Here is a 16,137-nt window from a genome sequence, read left to right as displayed (position 1 = left end):
AAACTGCTGGTTTGTGTTTTACTTCCTTCCCTAAAGAGGAGGCACCAGGTCAGGGAGGGTTTTAGCTTCAAGAGCCCTGGAGAAGATGGAAACAGGAAGCTGCCATCCAGAGTCGTCTGGGAGATTTGCGAGGCCCTGTGCGAAATGGCTGGTAGGGGCCCTTGCGCACTCGCTACGCTCACACGCGCAAAATTTTGGGGTTTTTCAAGTCGGATCGGGTGTCTATATGCACAATTTTAACTCTCCAATTAGCAAAATACTGGATACCTTCCCCTGCCTCATCATCATCTGGGCTTGCCTCGACGGGGGGCCCCATGGCTGCTGGAGACCCGGTCGGATCAGTGATTTTTCTAACAACAAACAACAAACAACAAATTTATCAAACAAGCCTTTCAGAGAGGCATTAAACTCTTCCATTTTCTTTAGTTTTTTTCTTTTTCATCCCCTGATGGAAATTTCCTAAATCTGTCACGTTCTCTCGACATTGTGTGACAGTTTGTTCCACACTCCACCGTCTGGATCAGAGCAGCTGGTGTCTGCGCTTGGTCTGATCAGTTGTATTGAACAACAGACACGCGCATCATTGCACATATATTTATTGATATGCACAGACTAGTACACATTTAGGTCTGTAATGGAACGTGACTGTTGATATTTATATGGGAAAGAAGGAAAAAAAAAAAACGGCCCATAGCGCGAGGCCCCGTGCACACCCCTTGCGGCGGCCCTGCTGCCACCTGGTGCATCCTTTGTGGTCACCGTCACATGTAAGTCCAGAACAAACCGGTTCAGACCGGTTAAAGGTGCCCAGATGTGATGGCTGGATGAAAAGAGCGCGTCAGAAACTGGAGATCCAGGAAGCTGCTCCAGATGTTGGGACTCTTGTGACCACTTGGTGACGTCATGTCGTCACGCTGCTGCAAAACACTGTCTCCTTATTTAGTTCTGGACACAGTCTCCTGTTTCTGTCAACTGTCTCTGTCTCTGTCTCCTGTCTCCTGTCTCTGTCACCTGGTTCCTGTCACCTGTCTCCTTTCTCCTGTCTCTGTCTCAGTATCCTGTCTGTCTCCTGTCACCTGTCTCCTGCTTTTCTCTGTCTCCAGTCTCTGTTTCTGTCACCTGTTTCGAGTCCGTCTTTGTCTCTGTCACCTGTCTCCTGTCTCTGTCACCTGTCTCTGTTTCCTCTCTGCTGTCTCCTTTCTCCTGTCTCTGTCTCGGTATCCTGTCTGTCACCTGTCTCTGTTTCCTCTCTGCTGTCTCCTTTCTCCTGTCTCTGTCTCGGTATCCTGTCTGTCACCTGTCTCTGTTTCTAGTCTCTGTCTCCTGTCTCTGTCGCCAGTCTCTGTCTATCTCTCCTGTGTCTGCCTCCTGTCTCTGTTTTATGTCTCTGTCTTTGTCACCTGCCTCCTGTTTCTGTCTCTAGTCTCTGTCTCCTGTGTCTGTTGCCTATCTCTATTTCTGTCTGTCACCTGTCTCTATTTCTGTCTGTCTCCTGTCTATGTCTCTGGTCTCTGTCACCTGTGATGAGAGGTTTTTGAGTTTTCTTGAGGAGATAAATGTCCCCATCTGGTGGTGAACCTAAGTCCCAACTTTTCCTTTGAGGAGACGTCACTGAGAAATCCTGAAATGATGATGCTTTTGTTGACGGAGGGAACTAAACTTGAATGTAAATAAATATAAGTCTATTTGATCCTGAATTAAGTTTCCTTAGGACTAAAACTAATTAATATAATAATAATAATAATCAGCAGAAGTTGTTGTTTTTGTTGATATTAATTGTAGTAGTAGCACTACCAGCCCAATACTAATAGTAGTAGTACTTGTATTATAATCTACAATAATAGATACAAGCAGTACTCGAGTTGTAAAAAAAAAATCAGGGGGGATGGTGGATTTTATCTTATGGGGACAGATAATTTGTGCTGATTATAAATAATATAATATATTACAAATAATAGCAGTGACCAAAACACCTGCAGAAATACTGCAGGAATGACATAGCAGCAGTTAAATGCAGCCTTCTGTAAGCTTTAAATATCCACTGGGCTTACATCAAATACATCAAAACACAACAATAAAAAACAGTTTTCTGAACTTATCAATATGACTCTGTCCTTCACAGGATAAGTAAAATGGATCACTGCAAAAACGCAAAATCTTAACCAGAATATTTGTCTTATTTCTAGTTAAAATGTCTCATTTTAGTAAAAAGAAATCTCATTACACTTAAAACAAGACTCATCACTGGAAAAAACAACAATTTTCACCTGTTTCAAGTAGATTTTCACTTAAAATAAGTAGAAAAATCTGACAGTGGAACAAGATTTTTTTGCTTGTAATAAGAAGATAAATCTTGTTCCACTGGCAGATTTTTCTACTTATTTCAAGTGAAAATGTACTTGAAACAGGTGAAAATTGTCAAATAAGTTATTTTTCTGCTGTTATTTTTCTAGTGATGACTCTAAATGTTGAAATAGTAATACGACATTCATTGATGAAATGACATAAGGGATGGAAAGGGGGGATGGCAGTTTTACAGGGGGGATGATTTTGACCATTTTTATTTCAGGGGGGATGCCATCCCCCCTCATCCCCCCTCATCCCCCCTCATCTCCAGTACTGGATACAAGTAACTTGTAGTTTTTATCATCATTATTATTATTATTATCATCATTATTAGTATAAGTGGTATTAGTAGCAGTAGTTGTAGCTGGAGTTTTTTTATTTATTTATTTCATGTTTAAGTTTTTTATTTGACTCATACAGTCAAACTACTGTATCTATACTGACAGTACTTTGTTAGTGGTCAGTAGATGAACCACGGGTCCGGATCCAGACCCTGGTGGTCAGGAGGAACCGCAGTTCTACCCAGAAAGACGACGTGGACACTGAAGCAGGTGATCACAGTAAACCTTTATTCCAAAAACAGACTTAAACACACTTGACAGAATCTCTTTGGTGTAAAACTGCTGCTGCAGCGCTTCCTCGTACACAAGCTGGCATCAAACACCCGGACCCTAGTGGACACAGCAGCGTTTAATCAGTGCCTCCAGCGAGTCGGGTCGCACGCAGAACCGGCGCGGGGAGGCGCTAAAGCTCCTCCTTCTTCTTTAGGATGATCTGCCGTACCAGCTCCGCTATTCTGGGTCGGATCTCTTTGACGGACACCTGAGGACCCCAGGCCTCCACCACGCGGCCGCTCACGTCCACCAGATACTTCCAGAAGTTCCAGTCGGGCTCCTTCCCAGACACCTCTGCACAGGAGACAGGGACATCAGTCAAATGTTTCCACGTCCCGAACAAAAGCAGAACCTCTCAGGAGAACAGAGCAGCGGTTACCATCGGTTCTGTTACCACCGGTTCTGTTAGCACTGTTTCTGTTACCACTGTTTCTGACTCTTAGGGCCTGATTTACTAAGATCCTAAATAAAGAGTACTAAATTGCGTGTGCACTGAAAAAGTTTGCACGTGCTGTTGTTGTGTGTTTTGCGGGTGATCAACTGAGAATGCTTGCGCAATTGATAACAGGTGCAAACCTCAGTATTTAAATGAGGTGTTGCGTGTCTTACGGTTTGCGCCATGGAGAGTCTCGATGGAAAGCAGGATAGTCGCAAGCGCAAAATGAAATTTGACGAGTTGGAGTTAGAGATATTAGTGGAAGAGGCAAATAAACACATTCATGAACTACAGCAAAGAAATTTAAACATTACCAAAAGAAACGCAATATGGGAGAAAATCTGCAATAGAATAAATGCAGTTGGTAAGACAAAAAGAACGGCAGATGAGGTTAAAAGAAGGTGACAAGATATGAGGTGAAGAACTAAAGAAAAAGTGGCCTTTAATAAAACTTGTGCAACCATTTTTAAAATAGCATGCAGCAGAATAAAGACTCTCTCTCTGCGTATTCTTTGATTTTAGTGATGTCGCCTCCTTGCCACAATAACAGCAGCAGCAGATTAGCACCTTCCTTTCGAACGTACTAAATACAGACGCAATCACAATCCCCGCAATAACTTTCAGGCTTGGTAAATCTCATTGCGTGTGGTAAATGAACCTATTTGCATTTTCCCCTCCCAGTATGTAGCGCTTTCTGGCGGGTACGCCCCATATTGATTATTCATCAGGGCAAAAGTACTAAATGAACAGCGTGTGCTATTTTGCGCATTTGAGAGGCGCAGTCCTCTTTGCACGCTGTTAGTAGATCAGCTTGCACATTGGTTTGCGGGTGATGTCAAGTTTGCACACGTTTTTACGCACGCAAACCTTTAGTAAATCAGGCCCTTAGAGCCCTACTTTCTTCTAACGTTTCAATTTTTTTAATACGTATTTCAAGTTCCACTGTGACTGGTCAGTAGACGGACTTGGAGGATCTCTGGCTCTGATCGATATCTGCCGCCGACTAGTGACTACACTAGTGACCAGGGTTCTCATTTATCAAAGAGTGCGTATGGTTCATACTTAAAGTGTACGTGCGCTCAAAAGCCGAAAATGGCGTGCGCACAAAAAAATCCTGATTTATAAAACCGTGTGCACGCACACTTGGACGCAATGTTCGCTTTATAAATCACAGTCCAGCTGGAAGGTTGCGCACGTGAATTCGCCTCATATCCCACCCTCTACACGCCCACTTTATACCATGAATGGGCAATGCAAAGTACTTCATGACTGTATTTGCATATAAATGAGCCTGCTGAGCATGCACAGCCTCTGCCTGCAGTCTGTTTCTGCTGTGCGTCAGGATGAATGAGACATGTGTCGAGCCACTGTGCCACTAAATTTCACGGAGACTGAGATGGAGATGTTGTGGATGAGAACAGGAAAACCACATTATTTGGTGGTCACAGTATTGGCGTCACTAACAAAAAGAAAGCGAGTGAGTGGCAGCACGTCGTTGCTGCGCTAAACACCGTGAATGCCATGGACGGATCTTTCAGATCTTTCAGATCTTTCAGATTATGAAGCTCAAGAATGAGATCCAGTCATACTTAGGGCAGAAACAACCTTTCATTAATTGTATTTGGCCTTCAATCAATTTTCGGCAGGTAAAAAGACCCATTTTTAGGGGAGAAATCAGATTCTGGCAGGCAATCACTTTTTGGCACGACACCGGCACGGCGTGCCCTGCACCGCGGCTGCAGCACCATCAGCACCAGAGCGAACCAAAGGCATGGCGCAGCTGGAAGTGGCCGCGTCCTGACTGATGCTGAGCTTCAAACACAGAGGGACACGATCAGCGCTATTATATTATAAGTCTGATATGTGATGAAATTAAAAGTATGACAGGAATCTGGCTTCATTTCACCACCTCACCGCCAGTGTCGCCAGTTCCCCATATCTTCAAAATGTTCGTGCGCGAAGGTCAGGGTTGGCGTAAAGATACGCACATTTTCCCGTTTTAAAAAAAAAACCCAACTGTGGCAGGGTGGAGGAGCTGCAGCCACTCAGGCTGACGGGACACAGGTGTGGCCCGTCAGCCTCTCCTGCCTGCCAGCCTTGATAAGGAGGACTGGGAGACTGCAGCTGGGCTACGGAGAAGCTGCTGGTGATCGGTGTGTTACTGCGCTTGTGCACGTGTGGCGGTGTCAGTCAATAAAAGGGTTCTGCACTAAACTCCATGTCCTCTCTATCCTGAAGGTCGGGCCCCGTAGCACTCGCCCTGCTACACCAACCTTTGCGTAGAAGGTGGCGTGCGCATCTTTCAAGCCCTGTTTTGTGCGCACGCACGCCACACTAGGGACCAGACTGGTCTCAACTGAAGACATCTAGAAGGTCTACAGGGGGTCGCGGACGCTGGTGAGCGACTGTTGTTGGTTCTAAAGTAAAAACCCGCCAATCCGAGCCGTTGTTGGAAACTACAGCCAGACATTTGCGTGAGTCCTCATGTAAATGCTGGCCCTGTTCTGTTACCGTTGGTTTGGTACTGGCTGTGTACCAGGCCTGTGTCAGACCGAAGCGTCAGGGCTCACTCACCAACGAGGTACTTGTAGACGTTGTTGGCTCCCGTTCCCACCACCGCGATCTTGCTGAACAGCGGGAAGGAGACTCCGTAGACTCTGCGGACGAAGCTGTCGATCTCCTTGTCACTGCCGGGCTCCTGCTGCCCGAACTGGTTGCAGGGGAAGGCCAGGACGTTGAAGTGGTACGGGCCGAAGTCCCGCTGGAGCCGCTGCAGGTCCGTGTAATGGTCCTCGGTGTAGCCGCATTCGCTGGCCACGTTCACCACCAGGGACACCTGCGGCCACGGAAACACCCGTAAAACACCCATAACACACCCGCTCACGGTTCCCGAAGGAACCTAACTCAGAGACGGCTCTGATCCGAGCCCGTATCAGTATGTGGAATGAAAAACTTCAACTTTTAATGTACCGAGTTAATATAGAGATAGTATGGTGTAAATAAGTATATTTATATAAATATTTATATGGGCATGTGTGTATAAATATATAGAAATATTCAATTATGTGTATGTATGTATAGGTACAGTAAGTGTGTGAGTATAATTATATTATAGTTAGTTATTATAAGTACTTGTTAATAAATGATTAGTGAATGGGGGTAGGATTAAATTACCAATCAACATTCAGAAAAGATTTGAAAAAAGAGAAAGCAAGTATAACTTAAAAGGAACAGAGATCTTTAAAAAACCAAGATTCAGGACTAAATTGATGGAACGTTGTGTTTGTGTGAAAGGAATCAGTTTATGGAACAATCTGAACAGTTTCAAACGCCAGTTAAAGAAACAATTGTTAAGCTCATATAAATGTACACTTTGGGACCACAAAATGTTTCATGTTAAGTGTTTGCAATGTGATATGTTGTGATGTAAGTGGTAGTCTAGTATAATGTGCATGTTGTATTGTTAAGTGTGTAGCTTATATAAGTGCAAGTGCATGTATGTATTCCTGTCTACTGTATTTACGGGTATGTTCATTGGCTCTTACCATAAGCTTTGGATAGCTTCTCCAGGAGACCAATTCACATGTGTGAGTGTGTGAATAAATCAAAGTCAACTTAATGTTGATAAGTAAAGTAAACTTAAACCCAATTAAGTTGAGTGTACTTGCAAAATGTATTATTTACATACATAACAAGTTTATACAAAGACTAGTCTTTCTTGATCTACATAATAATCTCATGCAAAAAGTTGAGTTATTTTTTTAAGTAGATCAAGCACAATATTTGTATCAGTGCAGTCTGGAGCTGAACTGGTCCTGGTCCTGGTTCTGGTCTGGGTTTGGGGGTCTTGACTGCAAACCTACCGCGGCTGCCACGTCGGCTGGTGCCTGCGGGCTGCAGAACCCGGTACTGGACCAGGTTCTGCACCAGAACCCGGTACTGGACCTGGTCCTGGACCAGAACCCGGTACTGGACCTGGGTCTGCAGCCCCTCCACCTTACTTGAATCTGCAGATGCTGCATGCAAAAGACTTTTATAAAGTGCATGAAGGAAACGCATGAGTCCTTCATGCAGAGCAACATCTGTGGAGGAGAAGTTAAAGTTCTTTGGTTCCGGACCGGGACTCACCGACCCCCGGTACTTCTCCAGCGACACCAGCTTCCCCCTGCTGTTCACCACCTTGAAGGTGTACAGGTCTTTCTGTTTGCTCTCCGTCACCGAGAATAAAGTCAGGAACACGGCGATCGCTGCGGGAAGCATCTCTGCAGCCGAACTGCCAACTCAACAGCAGAACCCGCGGTCAAGTTACCGACCCGGCACCGGGCCGCTTCCGGGACGGACTTCACAATAAAAGCCCAGGAGTTTCATGACTAAAAACTATGTTTACATTTTACATCCAGTTACTGGATGCTGGGTTTCCGACTGCAGCTTTATTTATGAATTATATATTTATTATGATTTTATGAGTTTATTAGGATCCCCATTAGCTGATGCAATACACAGAGGTGGGTAGTAATGAGTTACATTTACTCCATTACATTTACTTGAGGAGTAAGTTTTGGGAAATGTTGTACTTTTAGGAGTAGTTTTTAATCATTATACTTTTTACTTTTACTTGAGTAGATTTGTGAAGAAGAAACTGTTTCTCTTACTCCGCTACATTAGGCTACGTTGAGCTGTTACTTTTCTTTTATCCCTTTTATCCGCGTACGCGTCAATCTCATGACATATCTGAGTGATTCTTTAGGAAAAATGTTTGTTTTTGCATGTTTTGTCACATTTACACAGACTCAAACACACACAAAGTTTCTATGAGTTCATGTTTGTTCTAGTTCTGCCTGGTTAAAAAAGAAAAGTACAAAGGCTTGAAATTTGTGTTACTTGTGCTTAATTGATTTTTTTATTCTGTTTTATTAATTTTATTATGTATTAAAGTACTTGAATTTACTTTAAGATTATTTTAATTTAAGCTATTTTTTATTAATTTTAATTTATTTTATTATTTTATTGATTTAATTTGGCTGAAGATGATTATTTTGTACTTTTGTCTCTTTGAATCGGACGTTACTCAACAGTTACTCAGTACTTGAGTAGTTTTTCCACCAAGTACTTTTTTACTTTTACTCAAGTAATTATTTGGATGACTACTTTTTACTTCTACTTGAGTCATATTATTCTGAAGTAACAGTACTTTTACTTGAGTACAGTTTTTGGCTACTCTACCCAGCTCTGGCAGTACATCAGCTACTCTTCCTGGGGTCCACACATAACAGACATAACAATGTACAGAAACAATATGATCCATACTGATATTCCCTGCTTAAGTACATTTAACAGTCTAATAAAACAACCTTAACAGTAATAGTAATAATGCAAGATAACCTCAATAACAAAATGAGATTAAAAATGACAATAAAATATAAAATAAACATAATTATAAGTGTGTGTGTGTGTGTGTGTGTGTGTGTGTGTGTGTGTGTGTGTGTGTGTGTGTGTGTGTGTGTGTGTGTGTGTGTGTGTGTGTGTGTGTGTGCGTGTGATAGTATCCTATGTGTATGTCTACATGTGCAGAATTGTTTACCGGCGGGTCCTCTACAGACCACTAGGGTCCAGATCCAGACCTGCAGGTCCTCTACAGACCACTAGGTAGTACCACCAGCAGTACCGTCTCCAGAAAGCTGCTGGCCAGAGTTTCACTCATGAAATGACGAATAAAGTAAAATAAAAGGACAATTCACCCCAAAATTCATGTCTTTTGTTTATATTTCTTTCCTCAAAGACAGAAGGACAATAAAATATGAAACCGGAGCCTGAGGTCTTTATTTCATCTCATGTGAGTCAAAATAGTTATTGTTGCTAAAATTCATTAAAGTTCAATTTGAAGCTTTGAAGTATGAAATCACCTGGAGATTCATCACCTGGAGATCCATCACCTGGAGATCCATCACCTGGATATCCATCACCTGGAGATCCATCACCTGGATATCCATCACCTGGAGATCCATCACCTGGATATCCATCACCTGGAGATCCATCACCTGGATATCCATCACCTGGAGATCCATCACCTGGATATCCATCACCTGGATATCCATCACCTGGAGATCCATCACCTGGAGATCCATCACCTGGATATCCATCACCTGGAGATCCATCACCTGGAGGTTTATTACCTGGATATCCATCACCTGGAGATCCATCACCTGGATATCCATCACCTGGAGATTCATCACCTGGATATCCATCACCTGGAGATCCATCACCTGGAGGTTTATTACCTGGATATCCATCACCTGGAGATCCATCACCTGGAGATCCATCACCTGGAGATCCATCACCTGGATATCCATCACCTGGAGATTCATCACCTGGAGATCCATCACCTGGAGATCCATCACCTGGAGATCCATCACCTGGATATCCATCACCTGGATATCCATCACCTGGAGATCCATCACCTGGAGGTTTATTACCTGGATATCCATCACCTGGAGATTCATCACCTGGATATCCATCACCTGGAGATCCATCACCTGGAGGTTTATTACCTGGATATCCATCACCTGGAGATCCATCACCTGGAGATCCATCACCTGGAGATTCATCACCTGGAGGTTTATTACCTGGATATCCATCACCTGGAGATTCATCACCTGGATATCCATCACCTGGAGATCCATCACCTGGATATCCATCACCTGGAGATTCATCACCTGGAGATCCATCACCTGGAGGTTCAGATGTTGGGATGTGACACCTCTGACCACTAGGAGGCGACATTGGTCCACTTTGACAGAGACAGACTGTTCGTCTTTCATAATAAAATATATAGGGAATAAATTATCTTTCCAAATTTAGGATGAGCTGACGTTTTAAGCTTTTATTCTGAAAGGGAAAACGGAACTGGAAGAACCAAGACCCCCCCCAGCTCATTAGTCCTGAAGTCCTGCAGACTGTGGCCCAGTTTCTGCTGGAGGAAAACCAAATCAGCTGCTAAAAGTCTTTGTTTTTCCTCTCAAAGAGAACTTTGCACAAACTGGGTCACATTTCTCAAAGGAATACTTTCACAAACTACATTTAATCACATCAGCAAATACTACTATTGTTGTCTCATCAGTCTTTTGGCTACGCTGTTCTACTTTAAATACTACTAAAATACACAACAATGGGGGATGTATTTTTCTGGGCTGTTGTTTATAGGGACTTTTTTTTTAATTTTTTATAGGGCTTTTTAATTGATAGACCCCCCCCCAGACCCCCAGACTCCCAAATAGATGTTCTCAATGGAAGCACAAGAGATGTAAATATAATGTCCTGTATAATATTTATGTCAAGCTGCTACAATGTGGCTTTAATTTCCCCCTGAGGACAAATACATTTCTCACATTTGAATTTGAGCGTTCTTTTTCCCACGATACACTTCCTGTAAAAAGATATTCCAGTTGAAAATCCTCCAGTATTAGTTGGTAATGTTTAAGATACTGAACGCACTGAGCTCACGGTGGTATATTTATTTATTTATTTATTTATTTATTTAAAAGGGACAACGCACATTGATTGACATGAGCACTTGAGTCCACATGTAAATGTGCCAGATTTAGCCATACAGGCTAATTTACATCTGCAGTCCCTGGCAGGTTGATGGTATATATAAAAAACATTGAAAAACACGCACTAAAACATTAAAACACAGAGTACAAACAATTAGTAAAACCATGACACTCCGAATAAAGACAAACAACATAAAAGAATTATAGCACACAAACACATTAGCTCACACAAAAGCACAAAAACAGGTATAAAAACAATAACCTGACCCCTATACCAGATTATGACAGCATATTTGATTATCCAGTAACCACTGTTTTGTGTTTTTAGAGAATGAATGAAGAGATGTTTTGTTCCTTAGTTGTATGGGTATAGTGTTCCAGGTATGAGCTGCTCGATAGGAAAAGTATGACTGCCCAAAGGCACTTTTTCTATGTGCAGTTTTACAATCTCCTCAGGTTATATATATATATATATGTATATATATATATATATATATATATATATATATATATATATATATATATATATATATATATATATATATATATATATATATATATATATATATATATATATATATATATATATATATATATATATATATATATATATATGTATATATTTATTTGTAAATAAATAAGTAAATAACTTATTGTAAATAGGTAAACTTAAACTTAAATAAACATATTATTTACACACACATATTTATACATATATATATATATATATATATATATATATATATATATATATATATATATATATATATATATATATACACACACACACACACACACACACACACACACACACACACACACACACACACACACACACACACACACACACACACACATATATATATACTTATTTATTTACACACATATATATATATTGTAAATAAATAAGTAAATAATAACTTATTATAAATAAGTAAACTTAAACTTAAATAAACGTATTATTTACACACATATAAGTATTATAAGTAATAAATATTAAATAATATGTATTATACCGATATAAAATAAGTATTTATTTACATACATACATATATATATAAATACATAAGTAAATGATAACTTATAAATAAGTAAATATATATATATATATATATATATATATAGATAGACAGGTAGACAGAGTTCCAATATTCCGAGGGACCATGAAGGCAGCAGATGCCACGCCCCCCTGTGTCGTCACCGGCACTCCCACAATGCAGCGGGTTCTCAGGGCCGTGGATGTTAAACATGATGGACCTGGACATGGACGTCTCTAAACCGTAACCCAGCCGCCTCAGCTCGCAGTAAGTGTTCGGGGCCGCGGCGGCGCGGCGGGGGTCGGCTCTGCTCCCGGTTCCTCTGGGCCAGCTGGGCTTATTTCCTGGAGCTAGCCCGTTAGCAGGCTCGGCTAACACCTCAGCTAGTGGCGAATAAAAACATCAAAGCAGAGACCGCGGAGAGACACGTGACTCGTGACACGGGGCTGGTTTTAACTGCGACAGGTTCGGTCATGGAGGTCTGGGGGCTGGAGGAGCCCTCATCCCCCCCAGAGCTGGTACTAGGTAGTGCCTAACTAGTTCTTAACTAGTCATTAACTAGCCCCTCATCCCCCCAGAGCTGGTGCTGACTAGTGCTTAACTAGTCATTAACTAGTCCTTAACTAACCCTTAACTAGCCCAGAGCTGGTGCTGACTAGTCATTAACTAGTCATTTACTAGTACAGACCTGGTCACAACTAGTCATTAACTAGTCATTAACTAGCCCATAACCAGTCCATAACTAGCCCCAAACTAGTTCTGACTAGTCTTCAACTAGTCCTTAAGTAGCCCCAAACTAGTCCTTAACTAGCCCAATCTAGTCCTTAACTAGTCCAGACCCGGTCCTAAACTAGTCCTTAACTAGCTCCAAACTAGTCCTGATCTGGTCCTTAACTAGTCCTGACCTGGTCCTAAACTAGTCCCAAACTAGTCCTAACTTGGTCCTAAACTAGTCCTTAACTATCCCCAAACTAGTCCTGACCTAGTCCTGACCTGGTCCTAAACTAGTCATTAACTAGTTCCAAACTAGTCCTAAACCAGTCCTGACCTGGCCCTAAACTAATCCCAAACTAGTCCTGACCTGGCCCTAAACTAGTCCCAAACTAGTCCTTACCTGGTCCCAAACTAGTCCTGAATTGGTCCCAAACTATTCCTTAACTAGTCCTGACCTAGCCCTAAACTAGTTCCAAACTAGTCCTGAACTAGTCCTGACCTGGCCCTAAACTAGTTCCAAACTAGTCCTGACCTGGTCCTAAACTAATCCTGACCTGGTCCCAAACTAGTCCTGAATTGGTCCCAAACTAGTCCTTAACTAGTCCTGACCTAGCCCTAAACTAGTCCCAAACCAGTCCTAAACTAGTCCTGACCTGGTCCTAAACTAGTCCTAAACTAGTCCTGAACTGGTCCCAAACTACTCACAGACTAGTCCTGAATTGGTCCCAAACCAGTCCTAAACTAGTCCTGACCTGGTCCTAAACTAGTCCTTAACTAGCTCCAAACTAGTCCTGACATGGCCCTAAACTAGTACTGACCTGGTCCTAAACTAGTCCTTAACTAGCCCCAAACTAGTCCTGACCTAGTCCTGACCTGGTCCTAAACTAGTCGTTAACTAGTTCCAAACTAGTCCTAAACCAGTCCTGACCTGGCCCTAAACTAATCCCAAACTAGTCCTGACCTGGCCCTAAACTAGTCCCAAACTAGTCCTTACCTGGTCCCAAACTAGTCCTGAATTGGTCCCAAACTGTTCCTTAACTAGTCCTGACCTAGCCCTAAACTAGTTCGAAACTAGTCCTAAACTAGTCCTGACCTGGTCCTAAACTAGTCCTGACCTGGCCCTAAACTAGTCCTTACCTGGTCCCAAACTAGTCCTGACCTGGTCCCAAACTAGTCCTGAATTGGTCCCAAACTATTCCTTAACTAGTCCTGACCTAGCCCTAAACTAGTTCGAAACTAGTCCTAAACTAGTCCTGACCTGGTCCTAAACTAGTCCTGACCTGGTCCTAAACTAGTCCTGACCTGGTCCCAAACTAGTCCTGAATTGATCCCAAACTAGTCCTGACCTAGCCCTAAACTAGTCCCAAACCAGTCCTAAACTAGTCCTGACCTGGTCCTAAACTAGTCCTTAACTAGCTCCAAACTAGTCCTGACCTGGTGTTAAACTAGTCCTAAACTAGTCCTGACCTGGCCCTAAACTAGTCCCAAACTAGTACTTACCTGGTCCTAAACGAGCCCTTACCTGGTCCTAAACTAGTCCTGAACTGGTCCCAAACTAGTCCTGACCTGGTCCTAAACTAGTCCTGAACAGGTCCCAAACTAGTCCTGACCTGGTCCCAAACTAGTCCTTACCTGGTCCCAAACTAGTCCTTAACTAGTCCTGACCTGGTCCTAAACTAGTCATGACCTGGTCCTAAACTAGTCCTTACCTGGTCCTAAACTAGTCCCAAACTAGTCCAGACCTGGTCCCTAACTAGTCCTAAACTAGCCCTTACCTGGTCCTAAACTAGTCCTGAACTGGTCCCAAACTAGTCCTGACCTGGTCCTAAACAAGTCCTTACCTGGTCCCAAACTAGTTCTTACCTGGTCCTATCTAGTCCTTACCTGGTCCTAAACTAGTCCTTACCTGGTCCTAAACTAGTCCTTACCTGGTCCTAAACTAGTCCTTGCCTGGTCCCAAACTAGTCCTGAACTGGTCCCAAAATAGTCCTAAACTAGCCCCAAACTAGTCCAGACCTGGTCCCAAACTGGTCCTAAACTAGCCCTTACCTGGTCCTAAACTAGTCCTAAACTAGTCCTGACCTGGTCCTAAACAAGTCCAGACTTGTCCCAAACTAGTCCTTACCTGGTCCTAAACTAGTCCTTACCTGGTCCCAAACTAGTCCTGACCTGGTCCCAAACTAGTCCTGACCTGGTCCCAAACTAGTCCTGACCTGGTCCCAAACTAGTCCTGACCTGGTCCCAAACTAGTCCTGACCTGGTCCCAAACTAGTCCTGACCTGGTCCCAAACTAGTCCTGACCTGGTCCCAAACTAGTCCTGACCTGGTCCCAAACTAGTCCTTAACTAGTCCTGACCTGGTCCTAAACTAGTCATGACCTGGTCCTAAACTAGTCCTTACCTGGTCCCAAACTAGTCCTGACCTGGTCCAAAACTAGTCATTACCTGGTCCCAAACTAGTCCTAAACTAGTCCTGACCTGGTCCTAAACTAGTCCTTAACTAGCCCCAAACTAGTCCTGACGTGCTGTTAAACTAGTCCCGACCTGGCCCTAAACTAGTCCTGACCTGGCCCTAAACTAGTCCTGACCTGGTCCTAAACTAGTCCTGACCTGGTCCTAAACTAGTCCCAAACTAGTCCAGACCTGGTCCCAAACTAGTCCTTACCTGGTCCTAAACTAGTCCTTAACTGGTCCCAAACTAGTCTTAAACTAGTCCTTACCTGGTCCTAAACTAGTCCTTACCTGGTCCCAAACTAGTTTTAAACTAGTCCTTACCTGGTCCTAAACTAGTCCTTACCTGGTCCCAAACTAGTCCTAAACTAGTCCTTACCTGGTCCTAAACTAATCCTGACTTGGTTCCAAACAAGTCCTGACCTGGTCCTAAACTAGTCCTTACCTGCTCCCAAACTAGTCCTGACCTGGTCCCAAACTAGTCATTACCTGCTCCCAAACTAGTCCTGACCTGGTCCCAAACTAGTCCTGACCTAGCCCTAAACTAGTCCCAAACCAGTCCTAAACTAGTCCTGACCTGGTCCTAAACTAGTCCTTAACTAGCCCCAAACTAGTCCTGACGTGCTGTTATACTAGTCCTAAACTAGCCCCAAACTAGTCGTGGCCTGGTCTTAAACTAGTCCTAAACTAGTCCAGACCTGGTCCTAAACTAGTCCTTACCTGGTCCCAAACTAGTCTTAAACTAGTCCTTACCTGGTCCTAAACTAGTCCTGGCCTGGTTCTAAACTAGTCCTGACCTGGTCCTAAACTAGTCCTTACCTGGTCCTAAACTAGTCCTAAACTAGTCCTTACCTGGTCCTAAACTAATCCTGACTTGGTTCCAAACTAGTCTTGACCTGGTCCCAAACTGGTCCCAAACAAGTCCTGACCTGGTCCCAAACTAGTCCTGACCTGGTCCTAAACTAGTCCTTACCTGGTCCCAAACTAGTC

General features: G+C 43.0%; 3 protein-coding genes across 3 annotated transcripts in view; 2 read left to right on the top strand and 1 right to left on the bottom strand.

Annotated features, from left to right (window-relative positions):
• Nucleotides 1–2,898: 2,898 nt before the first annotated feature.
• gpx7 (glutathione peroxidase 7) lies at nt 2,899–7,704 on the bottom strand. Its single transcript, XM_061737279.1, has 3 exons — nt 7,525–7,704; nt 5,971–6,232; nt 2,899–3,254 (listed from the first exon to the last, which is right to left on the bottom strand). Exons 1-3 carry the CDS (start codon nt 7,654–7,656, stop codon nt 3,091–3,093), a joined length of 558 nt encoding a protein of 185 aa, XP_061593263.1. The 5' UTR covers nt 7,657–7,704; the 3' UTR covers nt 2,899–3,090.
• Nucleotides 7,705–9,193: 1,489 nt separating this feature from the next.
• Nucleotides 9,194–10,166, top strand: LOC133458801 (histidine-rich glycoprotein-like). Its single transcript, XM_061739003.1, has 2 exons — nt 9,194–9,229; nt 9,306–10,166. Exons 1-2 carry the CDS (start codon nt 9,194–9,196, stop codon nt 10,164–10,166), a joined length of 897 nt encoding a protein of 298 aa, XP_061594987.1.
• Nucleotides 10,167–12,153: 1,987 nt separating this feature from the next.
• Nucleotides 12,154–16,137, top strand: part of tut4 (terminal uridylyl transferase 4) — a 49,800-nt gene continuing 45,816 nt past the window's right edge. The window contains exon 1 of the mRNA XM_061738860.1: nt 12,154–12,250. The gene's annotated coding sequence lies outside the window, so the exon portion shown is untranslated. The remainder of the gene's footprint in view (nt 12,251–16,137) is intronic.

The sequence above is a fragment of the Cololabis saira genome, chromosome 13, assembly GCF_033807715.1.
Source record: "Cololabis saira isolate AMF1-May2022 chromosome 13, fColSai1.1, whole genome shotgun sequence".
Lineage (NCBI taxonomy): Eukaryota > Metazoa > Chordata > Actinopteri > Beloniformes > Belonidae > Cololabis > Cololabis saira.
Note: the sequence above shows the minus strand (reverse complement) of the source record. Positions and strands in the feature narration are given on the sequence as shown.

Excerpts from the sequence above, each read along its gene's own strand:
- gpx7 (XM_061737279.1), bottom strand. The coding sequence starts at position 7,656 with ATGCTTCCCGCAGCGATCGCCGTGTTCCTGACTTTATTCTCGGTGACG. Across the intron at positions 6,233-7,524 it reads TGGAGAAGTACCGGGGGTCG|GTGTCCCTGGTGGTGAACGT; the intron begins GTGAGTCCCGGT and ends CCGTGGCCGCAG. Across the intron at positions 3,255-5,970 it reads CGTCTACAAGTACCTCGTTG|AGGTGTCTGGGAAGGAGCCC; the intron begins GTGAGTGAGCCC and ends TCTCCTGTGCAG.
- LOC133458801 (XM_061739003.1), top strand. The coding sequence starts at position 9,194 with ATGAAACCGGAGCCTGAGGTCTTTATTTCATCTCAT. Across the intron at positions 9,230-9,305 it reads AGGTCTTTATTTCATCTCAT|ATTCATCACCTGGAGATCCA; the intron begins GTGAGTCAAAAT and ends AATCACCTGGAG.